The 18,967-nt window shown below is 48.7% G+C and overlaps 1 protein-coding gene across 1 annotated transcript in view; it reads right to left on the reverse strand.

Annotated features, from left to right (window-relative positions):
* bcar1 (BCAR1 scaffold protein, Cas family member) overlaps positions 1-6,352 on the reverse strand; it is a 361,830-nt gene extending 355,478 nt beyond the window's left edge. Inside the window, exon 1 of the mRNA XM_072518297.1 lies at positions 5,782-6,352. Coding sequence (XP_072374398.1) covers positions 5,782-5,793 — 12 coding nt within the window. The 5' untranslated portion in view covers positions 5,794-6,352. The remainder of the gene's footprint in view (positions 1-5,781) is intronic.
* Between the last annotated feature and the right edge of the window lie 12,615 nt (positions 6,353-18,967).

The following is an 18,967-nucleotide window of genomic DNA, read 5'->3' on the forward strand; positions in this document are numbered from 1 at the left end:
GGCCCTTCAGCCCATCAAGTCAGCATCAATTTAATTTATTTTTCATTAAATCCCAGAGACGTCACAAAATACTACAGAGATCCAACATTCGCACCAGCACCATTTATGATATTTTTAAAATTCTACTTCCTGGCAGAGTGAGCAAAACAGCAAACACTGGCCCTTGCAATTGCACCAAAAGCAAATGAAGAAAAACAGTGAATTGTCCAGCTCTGCACAGATGCTGAGTCAGAGTCGGACCCTGTGAGCGGTCTAGGATTTCCCTGATCCAAAGGGTTAGTCTCACCAAGTCTATTCTGACTAAGCCACCGAAGGAGGAAAACTTCCTGCAAGACACAGAACAGCTCTCATGAGAGGGAGATGACTATTGCAGGCCTTAATAATAAACAGGTTTCAGTTACATTCTAATGGAAGATTTTGAGTAGATCGCTCAATTCTAAACCTTGGAATCCTGTCATTTAAGACATCCTAAATGAGCGTCTGGGATCTAAAGCTTACTCAATGTAACCGTACACAGTTTATTTTTTAGTGGGATTTTATGATAACATTTCAGAGTATAAAAAAAGTTACAATCTTCAAAATATAAATCTGTCAATTGCCTTTTTACTTTAAGAGAAAAATATATTTAAACATGGAAATCCGAAAGTATCTATAAAACATCTACGTAAGAAATATCTTAAAATAATAGGCGCATACTCACAACAGCCTCACGGGACTTGGAAAACAAGCAGTTGAACAGAACAGTGACTTCACCCTCTAGCAGGGAAGAGTGAGTACTAGTTCTGTGAATCTGTCCTTTTAAAATACATTTTCTTTCCTATTTCTGTTATAGCCTGATTTGCATCTTCTCTCTATAATGACCACTTCCTTTAAAATATTGTGGCTTTATTTGATCTTATTGACAGTTTACCTTTCAAAGTTGATTAGTGTTTCTCTTAACATCAGTTTAAGTCTCCAACATCTTAACATATGTTCGGTAAGCAAGTCCTTCCAATAATGACTTCATTCCATGGCACGGTGGCACAGTAGTTAGCACTGCTCCCTCCCAGCTCCAGGGTCCCAGGTTCAATTCCGGCCTCGGGTGACTGTCTTGTATGGAGTTTGCACTTTCTGCCCTTGTCTGAGTGGGTTTCCTTCGGTTTCGTCCCACAGTCCAAAGATGCGCAGGTTCGGTGGATTGGCCATGCTAAATTGCCACTCAAGTGTCCAAAAAGGTAGGTAGGGTTACTGGGTTACGGGGACAAGGTGGAGGGATGGGCTTAAGCAGATTGCTCTTTCCAAGGGCCAGTGCAGACCCGATGGGCCAAATGGCCTCCTTCTGCATTGTAAATTCTATGAATCTCTCAGTTATCAAGGGCCTGATTCTCTCAGCCCGGGCCAGAGAATCCCCGTGACCGTCGCAAATCGCGCCACGCCGCCCCGAAACCGGTACGCGCTTATTCGCAGAGCGGAGAAGCGGCACCATTGGCGCCAGCGTGGTTGGCGCTGCGCCGGTCAGGGGCCGCTCTACATGGCCCCCCTGATGATTCTCGGCCCGGGATGGGCCGAGCGGCTGTCGTAAAAAACACGAGTCCCGCCGGCGCCGTTCACACCTGCTCTCAGCCGGCGGGACCTCGGCGTCGAAGGGTCCGGGGGCGGCCTGTGGGTCCGACCCCGTGGGGGGCCTCCGATGTGGCCTGGCTCACAATCGGGGTCCACCGATCGGCGGGCCGGCCTCACTGGCTGGGAGCCTCCTTTCTTCTGTCCCGGCCCCTGTAGCGCTGCTCCATGTTGCGTTGGAGCCGGCGCGGCGAAGGGAGCCACTGCGCATGCGCGAGTTGGCGCCGGTGCCATTGCACAATGCCGGACCACGCGGCACCCAGTTGACACTGGGATCAGCAGTTGGAGCAGCGTGGGCCGCTTCAGTGCCTTGCTGGCCCCCTATAAGGGTCAGAATTGCTGATCCTGAGGACGTGTTGACTCCATCGAGAAACGCGACGCCGTTTCCGACGGCGTCAACACTTAGCCTCAGGATCACAGATTCCCGCCCCAAGAGTTTTTCATATATTCAGAGTTGAACAGTAAGCTTCAAGACTGTCTCTCATGTGTCAAGAAGTTTAATGTACAGAAAGTTACTCAATTAGATTTATATCCTCTTTTGGTTCGGATACAGCTGCAGTCAAGTAATTCAAAGGGATTTATGGTCTGTCAAACCAAGGACCTTGGGTACCTTGTTTGTCCGAAATGGCTTAATTAGTCTAAGGGTGAGACACATGTCTTTCTTTTTCACTGTGTCTAATCGATTGTAAAAGACATGTCTGCTACAATGATTTTATTCTACTTGGATTAGATACACCATGTATCAGTTTTAATTTTTGATTCATATAAGCTTCTGTGTTATAATCCAAATCTTGTGGTCAATTTGATATTCACCTCAACCCTGTCAGCAAAACCCATGTCTTAGCTCAGTTCAGTATTCAATGTATTGAAATAGGGTGAACTTTATTTGGTTGCAAGTGGGATATCAGGAACTGCTTTGAGGAATCCAATACTGTTCCCTCTGCAATGTAGCATTTAGGTGCTGTAATGCTAAAACCCTGTTATTCAATGATTATTCGCAATGCAGGGCTACCACAGGGTTCTATGTTAAACGCACTGCAGCTGTGATCTCAAGGCTGTGTCTCACACATTAGAAAAAAGCCTCATTCTGTCCTTGTACCAGCAAATCCCAAAAAAGAACAGCTAAGTTAAACCATCCAAGTGGTCATTTTAATCTATTTACTGTAATTATAACTTGGGCTCACATCAGGTGCTGCAATCCCAATTACTGTGTGCACAATCCAGAAAATTGGACCTACATTTCAATCTATTAAGTAATAGTAAAGTCATTTCACATTAAAACCACAAGAAATAGGAGCAGAATTAGGCCACTCGGCCCATCAAGTCTGCTCCACCATTCAATCATGGCTGATATGTTTCTCATCCCCATTCTCCTGCCTTCTCCCCATAACCCCTGATCCCCCTATTAATCAAGAACCTATCTATCACAGTGTTAAAGACACTCAGTGATTTGGCCTCCACGGCTATCTGCGGCAAAGGGTTCCACAGATTGCTGAGTCCAAAAAAGATCAGCCATGATCTCATTGAATGGCGGAGCAAGCTCGAGGGGCCAGATGGCCTACTCCTAGTTCTTATGATTCACCACCTTCTACTGAAGAAATTCCTCTTCATCTCTGTTTTAAAGGATCATCCTTTCAGTCTGAGGTTATGCTCTCTGGTTCTAGTCTTCCCTACTAGTGGAAACACTCTCTCCATGTCCATTCTATTTTGGACTCTCAGTATCCTGTAAGTTTCAATAAGATTCCCCCTCACCCTTTAAACTCTCTAAACTCCAATGAGTAGAGAGACCCAGAGTCCTCAACTGCTTCTCAGATGACAAGCTGAGGCAAGTTTCAAGTCAGTTGTTAATTTGTGTGCGGGTGTATGCCAAGCTATTGAGGTACAGGTTACCATGACCTCCACCCTCACCTAGAAGGTGGAGGGCAGCAGGCATATGGGAATACCACTACCTGCAAGTTCTCGCCAAGTTAGGGCAGCAGGGTGGCACAATGGCTAGCACTGCTGCCTCACAGCACCAGGGACCCGGTTCAATTCCAGCCTTGGGTAACTGTCTGTGTGGAGTTTGCACATTCTCCAGTGTGTTTGCTCCGGGTTCTCTGGTTTCCAGTGTATTGCCTCCGGGTGCTCCGGTTTCCTCCCACAGTCAAAAGATGTGTAGGTTAAGGGGTTATTGGGATAGGGCAGGGGAGTGTGCTTGGGTGGAGTCCTCTTTCAGAGGGTCTGTGCAGACTCACTGGGCTGAATGGCCTCCTTTTGCACCGTAGGGATTCTATGACTCACGTCACTTACCATTCTGACTTGGAAATATCTCATCATTTCTTTATTGTCGCTGGATAAAAATATTGGAACTCCCTAGTCAACAGCACCATGGGTCTAACCTCACCACAAGGGCTGCAGCAATTCAAGAGGGCAACTCACCACCACCTTCTCAAGGGCAACGAGGGGTGGGCAACAAATGCAAATCTTTCCAGTGACACCCATGTCCTCAGAATGAACCAGTTGAACGCAAGACGAGTGAACGGAATGAAGAGACAGAAAGCCTTGGTCTAATTGAACAGCAAAATAAGCTTGTATGTTTGAATGGCCTATTCCTGCTTCTATTTCATTAGCTGTGTCTGGACTTCACTTTCTCGCACACTGGCTGTGTTTGGATGAAACAGGTTTTCTTCACTCACTGTGAGTGCTTCCCTTTGAGGGAATTGAGGGCAGAGGGCTTTTTGGTACATGTTAACGTGGAAAGGGTTAACTGTGCTCATGGCGGGGGTAGGGGGGAGCAAGAGAGAGAGAGACGCGGATCGAAAGAAAGCAGAACCCTGAGGGAAAAAGATGATAATGCTCACAAGGATGTTTCCAGGGACCATACATCCCCACCCTAATAACATCAATAGACAATATGTATTCTTGCACTATGTATTTGCAAACAAAGGAATACGGTTTGTCAAAAGTACTTTGACTAGGAGAAACAGATTGCAGCATACATTACACCAATTACCACTTCAGAAGGGTGCTTTGCCAGAACATGCTACATTTATAATATTCTGTAGCAGTACCACGTCAGTTTGAAAGATAACATTTATCATAATAGACAAATCTAAAGTTGTTTCTTTTACAATTCTTGTACAAATCTACAAGTAAAATAAATTGTTGAGATCCGCAAATTTCCTGAACATAAAAAGGAGCTCAGTAATAACTGGCAGGGTGTTTGTATCTGTTCTGTCAACCTGCAGTAGTGTGAGAATGGTGCCCCCTTACCCTCAAGTAGCAGCGGGAGGGTCCAACCTCACTGGGAACAGGCTCCACACACACAGAGACAGACAGACATACACACATGCACATACAGCTGCACAGATACACAGGCAGACACATACATATACATTTTCATTTCATTTTTCATACAGCTGGCGATACACAGACAGACATACACACACAGCCGCACAGATACACAGACACACACAGCCGCAGATACACACAGACACACACACAGCCGCACAGATACAGACAGGCACACACACATACAGCTGTAGATACACAGACAGACATACACACACAGCCGCACCGATACACACAGCTGCACAGACACACTCACATACAGCCGCAGATACACACAGACACACATACAGCAGCACAGATACAGACACACATATACAGCTGCACAGATAGACAGACACACACGCATACAGCTGCACAGATACACAGACAGACACACACATACGTCCGCAGATACACAGACAGACACACACACATACAGCCGCACAGATACACAGACACACACATACAGCCGCACAGATACACAGACACACACACACACATACAGCCGCACAGATACACAGACACACACATACAGCCGCACAGATACACACATACAGCCGCACAGATACAGCCACACAGATACACAGAGGGACACAGGCACACACACACACACGCAAAGAGACACACAGGCGAGACACACATACACAGGCGGGTGCAATGTACAGACTGAGAAATCCTCGGAACCCGTTTAAAAATCTCGCACTCACTAACATCACAACACCAGACTGTCCCCCACCAGAGATTTAAAGCAGGGCAGCGGATTGCTCGAGTGAGTGCCGCTGGTGCCAGTCCAGCGGAGCTGAGTGTTTACTGCACCAAAAGCCGTGCCGAGCCAGGAACAGGGTGAGACTTTGCAACTGCAGTCATACTCACCGGCACAGACATTTCCTGCTCCTTCTCTGCCCGGTTGCTGGGTGATTTTGTTTTTAGATTGTGTTGTGCTGTCACTTTCACTCCACTTTCCTCCCAGTGTTGGGATAACTGCCCGATTTGCCCGGAGACGATCAGCTGGATCCCATATTTCCCTCTTCCGCCAAGGATGGCCACCCTCTGCCCAACTTGCAGCGTTTATTGGAGTGTGGATGTGGATGGGGAGGGAGAGGGGGGACGGGACAGCTGCAGATTTGTACAGTCAGCTCCGGCCGCACAGTCACAGCCGCTGACATGGACCTGATGCTCAGGCGAACAGAGGGAAACTGCGCCCTGGTTAATTTCCACTGGCTTTCCCTCCCCCTGCCTCCCGGCTCTGTCCAGTGATCCTCCTCCTCCTGCTGCCTGCGGTCCGGCTCCTTTCCCCCAGCTCACAAATCAAATTCAAACAAATGCAACTTCTGGCGGAACGCTTGGGATGGTCTGCTGTTATAGCGATGGGTAGAGACGGCAGCCCGGACCCCCAGATCCCCAGGATCCAGATCCTGCACCTCCTCCTCCTCAATCAGCTGCAATGACGAAATCGGCAACTTCACCTTAAAGGCACCGCCAAACCCTGCAGAGCGCAGGCGCTGCGAGCCAGCAGGGGAGAGATTGCTACAGTGTTAAAGGGACCTTGTTCCCTCCACCAGCCCTCTGCACATTCCCAGCAGTCACTGTAGCTGGAATTTTGCGGTCGGTACCTGTCAGTTGTTAAGTGTCGGCCCGGGGGGTTCTACCTCCCGCGGGTCCAAAGCAGCCAAGTCCAAAGGAGTTGCATGTTGGCTGGCAACACCCAAAGCTTTGACAGCCACTCACAGCAGTGCGCAGGGTCGTAGCGGAGTTTAATCTTCTAAAAATAACACAACCCAGAGCTGCTGTGCAGCACACAGAGCTTTTGCCCAAATCCCCAACACCTCTCCAGCCAGGGCCCATCCTGTTCACGGGGGCTTTTGCGGTTTTCTGCAAGGGAGTGGGAAGAATAATCCTGTTCCTAATAGATCATTAACTGTGTCCTGGAATTCTACAGCATTTCCTGATTCAGGCATTGGATTATCTTGTGTGGCACAGAGCTGGCACATTCGTTCATCTTCAGTGTGTCCACCAAGGAGCATGGTCAATGGTTTATTCTCAAACCATGGCATATGTTCTTTTTAACTAAAGTGTTTTTGAGGTACGATGGATGGATAATTACCCTCATTATTTAACCTTCTGTGGATTTCAACGGGTAATCATTTGGAAATTTTATTCCAAGCTGATTATTACTGGGTGCGATTTTCCAGATTTTTTTAAAACTATGGTAGCAAGCGGGAATTGCCCTGAGCTTCCCGACGCTCGGCTCAGTGAGACCAGAGGCGCAATTCAACTTTATTTGATCCACTTAACGTCGCAAATGAAGGCTCGGCAGCTGATTCGCCGGGATCGCGTTTGCCAGTCCCCCACTAACAAGGCCAAGCAGCATTTAAGCTGCACTTGCTCGGCCAATCCCAGCCAGCTCGCAACAATAGCGCCGAGGAGACCGGTCCCAAGATTCGGGGATGCTGACCTGGGGAGCCTCCTGGATGCTGTGGTGGCAAGGTGGGGGGGGGGGGGGTGTCGTCCTCCTCCTCCTCCTCCCCCGAGGGCCCCGAAGAGTCAGCCACAAGGCAGGCAGTGCTGTCTGGGATGAGGTGACGGCAGCTGTCAGCTCGGGGAGTGTGACCAGAAGGACTGGCCTTCAGTGCCGGAAAAAGGTCAACCCCCCCATCTGATCCCCCCCCCCCCACCCCAACCCTCCCTTCACACACCGCACTTCCACCACTGTGAGCAACGCGTGTGGCTAACAATGCCCTCTCTGTGTCTCCGCAGGAAAAGCTCTCCCACAATCGGTGGGTGAGGGCCCACTCTGGCAGTGGGGTGCTGGACTTAAGAATCCTCAGCACCTGCACCTTCGGGGAGTGTGCCCGGGAGGTGACCGGTGTGGCTGAGGACAGATCTATAACCCACACACAGGTTGGTGGACGCCGCAGAGGTGAGGAACCACTGGGATCCATGCAGGGGACCTGTCTAATGTGTGTTTTGTTGCCTTACTGACTGACCCATCCCTCCCACTGACCACATGTTCATTCTCCTTCAGGCCCTCCAGCCGACGGTGCCGGCTCATCCTGGGTGGCCCCCTCTCCTGACTCCAAGGAGAACAACTTGGAGGAGAGCTCCGAGGATGCAACCGTGGTCATGGCATAGCTGTCATCCCCACCCTCCACCAGCGCAGATACACACACCTTGGTGGGGCGTGTTAGTGGACAGCTTCTTGAGCACAATCTGGTGAGCACCGCACTACTGATGATGTACATCAGGTGGAGGCAGGAACCCCCAGGTGAGACAGCAGTTGATGGGCTGAGCCACTGGAAGCTTGATGCTGAGCCACTGGAAGTGGGTTACCCGGAGCTGGTGGAGATGATAGGGAGCTGCAGGGACATTCCGAGGGGGCTGTCAGCATCGCTCCAGCAGATCCATAGTCGATATGAGGAGTTGGAGGCTACGGGCGCAGGAAATGGCGCTGGCATTGAGTGGCACTGAGGCCAACTCTGCTAGGGTGGCGACCACAGTGGAGAGCCTAGTGCATGATGTTGGCACCATGAGTGAAGGTGTCCAAGGTGTTGTGCAGTTGGTGACGGTCATGGCTGAGGTTCTCGGCAGATTGAGCAACTCACTGGGGGATGTCAGCCAGTACCAGACTGACCTAGATGAGGTTCTGTGGGACATGTCCCGCTCTCAGATCAGAATGGCCGAGGCACTGCGGAGCTTGTTCCAGTCGCAGGTGGGCATTGCCGAGGCAATGTCCCAGTCTCTGATAAACATCACTGAGGGCGTCTATACCACGGTGTGGACCATGGGGAGACAGATGATGCAGGGGCAGCCGGAGTTTGAACAAACTGTCCCTCCATCCCAAGGGGTACCCTGGGGCCCTGTGGGCACCGACCGGAAGGAGGGGGCGCTGAGTGCCAACCCGGACCCATCACGTGGCATGGCAATGGTGGTCACCAGCTTTCCAGAGTTTGACCCCTCTGATGAGGCTGCGTCTCGGAGGCAGCACATGGGATAGTGTGGCACGGATGTGCATGTGCCACCAACAAGTGAGCCGGGGCCCTCCAGCCCCAGAGGATGCCCGCCAGGGGCACTGAATGGCACGGGACAAGATAGAAAGCTGGCAGCCTCCACCTCAGATGTACATCCTGGGGAAACATGTAAACGCAGTGGGAGAGCTAGGAAGGCCAGGCACGTTGAGGATCACTGAGGGGGAGGAGGGAGGGGTTGGGGGGTTAGGTAGGGGGTGGGGAGGGGAGTGCTGGGTGTGGGGGAATGACACCGCTGGGAGTGGGGATTGTGCAAAACATTAAACACCTCTTTGCACAACCATTATGATGCCTCTGTCACTTCCTTCCGCAATGCGGTTTGACCTCTGGACCCTTTTCCTATCTCTCCAGGCATTCCATCCCCCACCCCCCACGGCACTCACCCACTCTCTGGCTGTGCACATGTCCCTGGAGCTGTGTCCCATCCCCTGGGTGTTCGAATGTTGGCTGCTGCGTGTGTGGTACACTTGCCTTCCGCAGTGTTCAAGCACAGTGTCCATGCATCAGGGTGTGATTGGGATGCTAGGCAATTACTCTCACATGCTACATGGCCCGCCCATCCACAGGAATCCATTTGGCATGTGTGAAACGCTCACGTAACCATAATTGCCAATTCCCTATTAGCAATAGCCTTCAGCCACATGGCCAGAGGCCTCAAGTCAGTGGGGGGGGGAGGGGGGGGGGGGGTAGTCATTGTGGCAGACGGGCAGGGACAAGGGTTGCCCCTGGAATGATTGGGTGAGAGCGTATTGAGGCCAGAAGGTCGTGCCCACTATTTCAGTTAAATAGGTTATGCCTAGTGTTACGACCACTCCTTGGTGAGAATCCCCAAAAGTTGTTGGGGACGAGACCCTTTGACTTGTTACCACACGCACATCCCCAGTTTCTTTAAATACATTAAAAACAAACGGGAGGCAAAAGTAGACATTGGGCCGCTCCAAAATGACGCGGGTAATCTAGTGATGGGAGACAAGGAAATAGCTGAGGAACTAAATAAGTACTTTGCGTCAGTCTTCACAGTAGAAGACATGAGTAATATCCCAACAATTCAGGAGAGTCAGGGGGCAGAGTTGAATATGGTAGCCATCACATAGGAGAAAGTGCTAGAGAAACTAAGAGGTCTAAAAATTGATAAATCTCCGGGCCCAGATGGGCTACATCCTAGAGTTCTAAAGGAGATAGCTGAAGAAATAGTGGAGGCGTTAGTTTATGATCTTTCAAAAGTCACTGGAGTCAGGGAAAGTCCCAGAGGATTGGAAAATCGCTGTTGTAACCCCCCTGTTCAAGAAGGGAACAAGGAAAAAGATGGAAAATTATAGGCCAATTAGCCTAACCTCGGTTGTTGGCAAGATTCTAGAATCCATTGTTAAGGATGAGATTTCTAAATTCTTGGAAGTGCAGGGTCAGATTAGGACAAGTCAGCATGGATTTAGTAAGGGGAGGTCGTGCCTGACAAACCTGTTAGAGTTCTTTGAAGAGATAACAAATAGATTAGACCAAGGAGAGCCAATGGATGTTATCTATCTTGACTTCCAAAAGGCCTTTGATAAGGTGCCTCACGGGAGACTGCTGAGTAAAATAAGGTCCCATGGTATTCGAGGCAAGGTACTAATATGGATTGACGATTGGCTGTCAGGCAGAAGGCAGAGAGTTGGGATAAAAGGTTCTTTTTCGGAATGGCAACCAGTGACGAATGGTGTCCCGCAGGGTTCAATGTTGGGGCCACAGCTGTTCTCTTTATATATTAACGATTTGGATGACGGGACTGGGGGCATTCTGGCTAAGTTTGCCGATGGTACAAAGATAGGTGGAGGGGCAGGTAGTATGGAGGAGGTGGGGAGGCTGCAGAAAGATTTGGACAGTTTAGGAGAGTGGTCCAAGAAATGGCTGATGAAATTCAACGTGGGCAAGTGTGAGGTCTTGCACTTTGGAAAAAAGAATAGAGGCATGGACTATTTTCTAAACGGTGACAAAATTCATAATGCTGAAGTGCAAAGGGACTTGGGAGTCCTAGTCCAGGATTCTCTAAAGGTAAACTTGCAGGTTGAGTCCGTAATTAAGAAAGCAAATGCAATGTTGTCATTTATCTCAAGAGGCTTTGAATATAAAAGCAGGGATGTACTTCTGAAGCTTTATAAAGCATTAGTTAGGCCCCATTTAGAATACTGTGAGCAATTTTGGGCCCCGCACCTCAGGAAGGACATACTGGCACTGGAGTGGGTCCAGCGGAGATTCACACGGATGATCCCAGGAATGGTAGGCCTAACATACGATGAACGTCTGAGGATCCTGGGATTATATTCATTGGAGTTTAGGAGGCTGAGGGGAGATCTAATAGAAACTTACAAGATAATGAATGGCTTAGATAGGGTGGATGTAGGGAAGTTGTTTCCATTAGCAGGGGAGACTAGGACCCGGGGGCACAGCCTTAGAATAAAAGGGAGTCACTTTAGAACAGAGATGAGGAGAAATTTCTTCAGCCAGAGAGTGGTGGGTCTGTGGAATTCATTGCCACAGAGGGCGGTGGAGGCCGGGACGTTGAGTGTCTTTAAGACAGAAGTTGATAAATTCTTGATTTCTCAAGGAATTAAGGGCTATGGAGAGAGAGCGGGTAAATGGAGTTAAAATCAGCCATGATTGAATGGTGGAGTGGACTCGATGGGCCGAATGACCTTACTTCCGCTCCTATGTCTTATGGTCTTATAGTTTGTCACAAGCCCGGGTGAGGGAGGATGAATTGGCTCTATCTTTATTCAACACCCTCTGCTGGTAGCAACAAGGATTAATCTAACAAAGTTCCCTTTCCCATGGGTACTTTCCAGACCCAGAAGTTATGTTTAAAAAGGAGCCAATTTAAAAAAAGTTAATTTAGAGTACCCAATTCATTTTTTTCAATTAAGGGGCAATTTAGCATGGCCAATCCACCTACCCTGCACATCTTTGGGTTGTGGGGATGAAACCCACGCAAACACGGGGAGAATGTGCAAACTCCACACAGACAGTGTCCCAGAGCCTGGATCGAACCTGGGACCTCGCTGCCGTGAGGCACTAACCACTACCACCGTGCTGCCCCTGAAAGGAGCCAATTTAACCAGGCTTTCTTGTGTTAAAGATAGAGTAAGTTTATTTTGTTTTTATAAATGTTTTTTATTGGGTTTTTGGACAAAGTATATTTGCCGTTATGTACACAGGATATGATATATATATATATATATGTATAGGGAAGAGAAGGACACACACACAAATCACAAAGGGGAAAAAAAGAATAACAACACGAGAAATACAAAATTAAATAAAGTAACTGGTAGGGTATTATGCACCCGCTCAACAGCAGCAACTCTGTACACTTGGCAAAATTATTTACACACATAAGGAGGCATCTGTCGTGGGGTGTGGGGTGTGGGGGGGGGGGGGGGGGGGGGGGAGGGTAGATATACATTTGGGTGCCAGAGAGACTATTACGGAGGGCAATACTTGAATGGGTCTGCTGCTGGTGTTGTCCCTTGCTTCTTCCGGATGGATTTCGCTGCCGTTGTCGTCTCGTGCTCACTTCCGCTTCAGCCGGCCCTACCGTCTTCCGCCTGTATTCTCCTTTTTCCTCTATTCCTGTGGATGCCATGTTTGTTAACGTTTCCCTGCCCCCCCCCCCCTCCCTGGCTCTCCTCTATTGTTCCCTGTCTCTTCTCTCTGCAACACCCCCCCCCCCCCCCCCCCCCCCCGCCCCGCCTCCCGTGGTTTGCCTTTCCTTCCTCTTAGATTTAGCTGGCCCCCCTCCCGGTCTATCTCTCCCTCTCATGCTTTGGCTCCTTTCCCCTAGTTCTTGGCTACCTGGCTATTCTTCTGCTTTTTCGTTGGCCACAAACCGGTCCCAGAACAATCGGATGAATGGCTCCCACGTTCTGTGGAAGCTGTCGTCTGACCGTCAGATGGCGAATTTGATTTTCTCCATTTGGAGAGATTCCGAGAGGTCAGACAGCCAGTCTGCAGCTTTGGGTGGTGCTGCTGACTGCCAGCCGAACAGGATTCTATGCCGGGCGATCAGGGAGGCAAGGGCGTCTGCCCTCCTCCCCAGGAATAGATCTGGCTGGTTTGAAACCCAGAAGACCGCCACGTTCGGGCATGGCTCCACCCTCACCCCCACCACTTTGGACATTGCCTCGAAGAAGGCTGTCCAGTACTCCACAAGTCTGAGGCAAGACCAGAACATGTGAGCGTGGTTGGCCGGGCCTCCTTGACACCATTCACATCTGTCCTCCACCTCCGGAAAGAACCTACTCATACAGGTTCTTGTTAAGTGGGCTCTATGTACCACCTTTAGTTGCGTCAGGCTGAGCCTTGCGCATGTGGAGGTGGAGTTGACTTCGCTCCAGAGTCCCCACCCTATTTCAATCCCCCCATTTCATTGTTGTTGCGTCCAGTATGGTGTCGGCCCTCTCTACCAGTCGGTTATACATGTCGCTACAGTTTCCTTTATCTAGTATGCTTGCGTCCAGTAACTCTTCCAGTAATGTCTGTCGTGGCGGTTGTGAGTACGTCCTTGTCTCCTTTCGTCGGAAGTTTTTGAGTTGCAGGTACCTTAGCTCATTCCCCCTGGCTAGCTGGAATTTCTCTGTCAGTTCGTCCATTGTTGCGATCCTGCCGTCCTGACTGTCAATGTCCCTCCGTCCTGTCCCCACCTTTTGAAGGTGGCGTCAGTCAGTGCTGGCGTGAACCTATGGTTGTTGCAGATGGGAGCCTTGTCTGACATTTTGGTCAGGCCAAATTGCTGCCGTAGTTGGTTCCAGGACTGGAGGGTGGCTGTTACCACTGGGCGGCTGGAATTTTTTTTGGGTGGGGATGGAAGTGCTGCCGTGACGAGGGCCCGGAGGGAGGTCCCCCTGCAGGAGAGATAGAGTAAGTTTATTAACTACTAAAAAAGTGAGGAGATAAATGGTATAACTCAAGCACCTACATTCACGCAGAATAGAAGTGAGAATTGAGCCCAATAGTAAGTAAGTGAAAAGGCATACGGAACCGCCCTTGAGACACGAGTTGCAGATGATGAAGCATGCGGCTGTTATTTTTGATTTCAGTAGAGTTGACTTAGGTAGGTGAGTACTTGGTTCTCTGATTCCAGTGTTCTGTGGTTTGGCCTGTGAAATTTCAGTTTTCATGCCAGCTGTGCCCCTTTTGCTGGCTGGGCTGACTTCCTGAGAAAAATAGAGAGAGATATGCCTGCAAAAAAACATTTATTTTGCAGGGGCACTGCTGGCTTATTCTGTTACTGTATCCCACACTTTCAGTGTGAAAAACTTCCAGCTGCTTATTCCTCACAGGGCACACACAGCCAGACACTGAGGTAGCTCTCTTAGCTAGCTTTTAATGTCTTTGTATATTCCACCTGGAAAACAGAATCCAGTCGTCCGTCTAGGCATTACGCACATCTTTTGAAATGAGGTGGTCATTATGATCCTTTGTCTTTATCAAAGACGAGTTACAGGGGGCGGGATTCTTCGGCCGCGTTCGCCCGATGACTGGGGAATCCCGCCCGAGGTCAACACATTTTTCCATTGTCGGCATCTCGCCCGTGGTGTTCTTGCGACGGTCAGGGTGGGAGAATCCAGCCCAGGATCTCTTGAGATGGGATGGCCATTATGTCTCTTTGTCTTTACCCAGAGATCGTAATCAATCTCTGGATGCTTTTAGAAGTACCTTGTCTGGAAACAGGGAGGGATTCCATTTCACTTTAGTGAAACACCCTGCAGTAATTCCTGTCGGTGGTTGACTGTACATTCCTAACCATCTTTGGGGTTTGTGTCCATTTTAAAATATAAAACTCAGGTCTTTTTTAAAGTTCAATTTTTCGGGTGTAATTCCATGGGCTTTTTTCTCCATCATCACGACACTATCCATTAACACTATAAAAAGATAGTAACATCTACTGAAAGGTTATTGACCTGAAATGCTAACTCTGTTTTTCCCTCCACTGATGCTGCTTGACTGCTAGGTATTTTGCGACATTTTCTTGGTTTTATTTCAGCATGGTCGTAATTGCAAGGTCTGACACAGCAGCATTCAACTCGCTGCTCACAGACCAGGGAGAGGGAATACGTCGGGTCTAGCTGGTATTTTGCTCAAAGTGTCCACATGTGAATAATTTGAAAGATCGAGATGGTCCTTGTCTGTGACGTTCTCCGTAAACATTCACCATTCCTGCTGCCACACAAGAACTAACACGCATGTAGCAAATGTCAATCAGATTAGACAACAAAGCAGAGGTATGCCTTCATTCTCCCTGCACACTGAGCGCCACAGTCCATATGTAAATGATAACATCACAAAACACTGATTTCAAGGATTACTTTATTGAAAGCACTACTTTTGACATTCACTAAAACCGTTTCGAAAATTTAATTAAAGCAGTCAATTACTTTAATCACTAGTCATTAAGTACATCATTTTAAAGAGTTTTGGATGCTTCAATATAGCAATGAATATTATGATGGTTATTCCTTATTAAAACCCATTTAATTTTTAAATATTTACACACATATAAAGTAAGTAAAGTCACCATAGTCCCAAATGACCATAGGTTGCTTTTCCCTTTGAGGAGGAGAGCTGATTTATTTTTTTTAAATAAATTTAGAGTACCCAATTCATTTTTCCAATTAAGGGGCAACTTAACATGGCCAATCCACCTACCCTGCACATCTTTACGTTGCAGGTGAACTGGCAGGAAAGCAGGAATCCTCAGGTTAAATCACCACCAGTCAGGTCATTGGGACAAAACCCACGGAGAATGTGAAAACGCCACACGGACAGTGACCCAGAGCCGGAATCGAACCTGGGACCTCGGCACCGTGAGGCAGCAGTGCTAATCACTGCACCACCGTGCTGCCCTGACTGGTGGTGATTTAACCTGAGGATCACCGTACCACAGGCGAGGGGCAAAGTTGAGAAGGTGGCACCTTCGTGAATAACCTCAGCCGGTACGGGAATTGAACCTGCGCTGCTGACCTCGCTATGCATCACAAACCAGCTGTCCAGCCAACTGAGCTAAACCAACCTCCAAACACACACGATAAAAGCAAATTATTGAGGATGTTGGAATCTGAAAGAAAAACAGAAAATCCATGACAATCTCAGCAGGTCTGACAGCATCTGTGGAGAGAAAAGAGAGCTGACGTTTTGAGTCTGGATGACCCCTTGTCAAAGTTGCGAAACACATATATTATAGAGTGTGCATACTGCTGTTGATTCCTAATTGCTGGATGCCATCTTGTTTAGTCTTTTCTTAACTGCTTGCTGTCTACTCAGTTAACTCTACTGCTGCTTCCTCCTGGTGATCTTTGCTGTTCTCTTGTCATCCAGCTGGTGTTCCTGCTTTCCTGCCAGTTCACCCAGTTTCCTATTGGTCATCCACTCTTCTGCGCATTCTTTTAATTGCCAACTGGTGTTTTTCATTGCCCTGCCAGTCCTCTTTCTTGTTTGCCAATTCTCCTGCTCTACAGGCAATCTACCTTTAAAGAAAGACTTGTAATTATAAAGGGCCTTTCATGTGTCCTCAAGAAATCCCAAAGCTGTTTGCACTTCTAAAGTGTAGTCATTGTTTCAATGCCAGAAATGCAAACGTGAATTTGCACACAACAAGGAACCACAATCAACAATGAAATAGATGAGTTTGGGAGGCCAAATATCAAGTAGCCCAATTCTCACACATTACCAACATTATACCGTATCCTTGCATAATTTGCATGCTAAATGAAAGTGTAGCATGCGTGGGAGGGACTAATGATTTTGAACCCCCAGTACCTAAAGCTTTAGGTACCCTAAAGGGGTGGGAATTGCGCCTCGCCGGTCGGCGGCCACTGGCAGCGGCCCCCCCCGGCAATTCTCGGGACCTTGCTGTTTTAGGCCGGTCCCACCGGCGTAAATTAGACCTGGTACTTACCGGCAGGATTTGGCTCTGTGGGCGGCCTCCGTGGTCCTCGGGGGGGCGGGCGGGGGAGGGGGGTGGGGGGGACACCTGGCCCCAGGGGGTGCCCCCACGGTGGCCTGGCCCGCGATCGGGGCCCACCGATCCACGTGCGGGCCTGTGCCTTGGGGCACTCGTTCCCTCCGCACCAGCTGCTGTGGACCTCCCCCATGGCCGGTGCGGAGACGAACCCCCCTGCGCATGTGCTGGGATGATGCCAGCACACGCTGGTGCTCCCACGCATGCGCCAACTCGCGCCGGCTGCGGAGGCCCTTCGGAGACAGTTGGCACGGCGCCAACCCCGCCGGCACCGGCCTAGCCCCTGAAGATGCGGAGGATTCCGTACCTTCCGGGTGGCCCGACACCGGAGTGGTTCACACCACCACTCGGCGCCGGGACCACCCGCCCCGCCGGGTACGGGAGAATCCCGCCCCAGATTCTGAGTGATAAGAAATCACCAATGATCAGTCCGATGATTAACAAAAAGATTATTGTCCTTAGAGGGTTGATATTTGTGAATGATACATTCCCAATCTGTGACGGACGTCACAGCACTATAATCACTGACAACAAGGTTGTCACAACTAATAATAATTGCAACTGTTAAATGTGTTGGAGCACGTTAACAGTTGCCACTCAACTTTAAGGGTGAAAAATGTTACAAACTGCCCAAGTTTCACTTCTGGAGTCTTTAACACTGTCAGTATCCTCTGATTGTGTTAAAATCGTGGTCCACCCCAACTGTTACTCTCCATACAACATTATATGCAACATTACATGTGGTATTCTCCTGGCACTGATTTGATGGGACTTTCTCCAAGTATTAAGCTAGGACATGACAAAAGAATATCGTAACTTCCGGAGACAATCACTTCAGGCCTCACTGTGACAGTGTAACTGTTCTGAAACAGATTGGAAACCAATTTCGAGAATGGCCAATAAGTAAGCAAAGCACCACATAGCCGATGGAACTGTGATTCCCCCCCCCCATCGGTCACCCATGGAAGAGCAATTGCATTACACCGAATAGGCCCATGTAAAGCTTTATGTAATTCTGCAGTGTACGACACTTCCCAGATTTCTCAGCACATTAACTGAAACAGGGACAGCAGTTTATAAAGCAAGGTTAAAGTGTGGTTAATTGATACAATGAACATTGTATGAAAGGCTTGGCATGCGCTCCATAAAGAAGCCTGTATAGATGGACAGTCCTGTTGAACAATAACTGTCTTTAATAGGGCATTTTCTTCATTCCCAATCATATTCCTGCATTTCAAATATAGAAAGAGAGAGACTCGCGTCAAGATAGTGCAATGGAATCTTTTACATCCACTTGAGAGGGCGGATGGGACCTCAGGGTTTAATGTCCCATCCATAAGATGGTACCTTTGACAGTGCAGTTCTCCCTCATCACAGGACTGAAGCATACCAGCCTGGACCTTCCACTGAACTGCGGGATCTGAATGACTACTGACTCAGCGATGAGAATGCTATCACTGAACCATGACTGTCATGTGTGTGCCATGTCCAAATTAAACAAACTATCTGATAGTCTGTACTTCCTCTTTGACTATCCAGGCTGCAATTCGAAATGAATACTTATAAAGCTTGTTTGCTGAATAGCAGTATTGTTATAAAGGGGATGCATTGTAGAGACTAGCAGCACATGATTTACATCTCCACTTGTTACTCTGCACTATATAACATTAGTGATAAAACTACTGGAGAGTTTTGGCATGATGAATCAAGCACAAATCTGGTGTTCTTGATTGATAAGGGGATCGGGGGTTATGGGGAGAAGGCAAGGAGAATGGGGATAAGAAAATATCAGCCATGATCGAATGGCTGAGCAGACTCGAAGGACCGCGTGGCCTAATTCTGCTCCTATATCTTATTATCTTATTCAGTTCCCATTAATATGTATGAAAAAAGCCTTTATGTAACATTCTTACATCTTTTTCTTGGGCAGCCCCTCAGGATTGAGTATGACTTGCTTCCCCTCCAGCTTGTTGGATACTGAGATGGCCGGAAAGTCCAATGCCAGATCTGCAGAGCCTGACGCATATGGGGCAGTTTGGAG

The sequence above is a fragment of the Scyliorhinus torazame genome, chromosome 10 (assembly GCF_047496885.1).
Source record: "Scyliorhinus torazame isolate Kashiwa2021f chromosome 10, sScyTor2.1, whole genome shotgun sequence".
Lineage (NCBI taxonomy): Eukaryota > Metazoa > Chordata > Chondrichthyes > Carcharhiniformes > Scyliorhinidae > Scyliorhinus > Scyliorhinus torazame.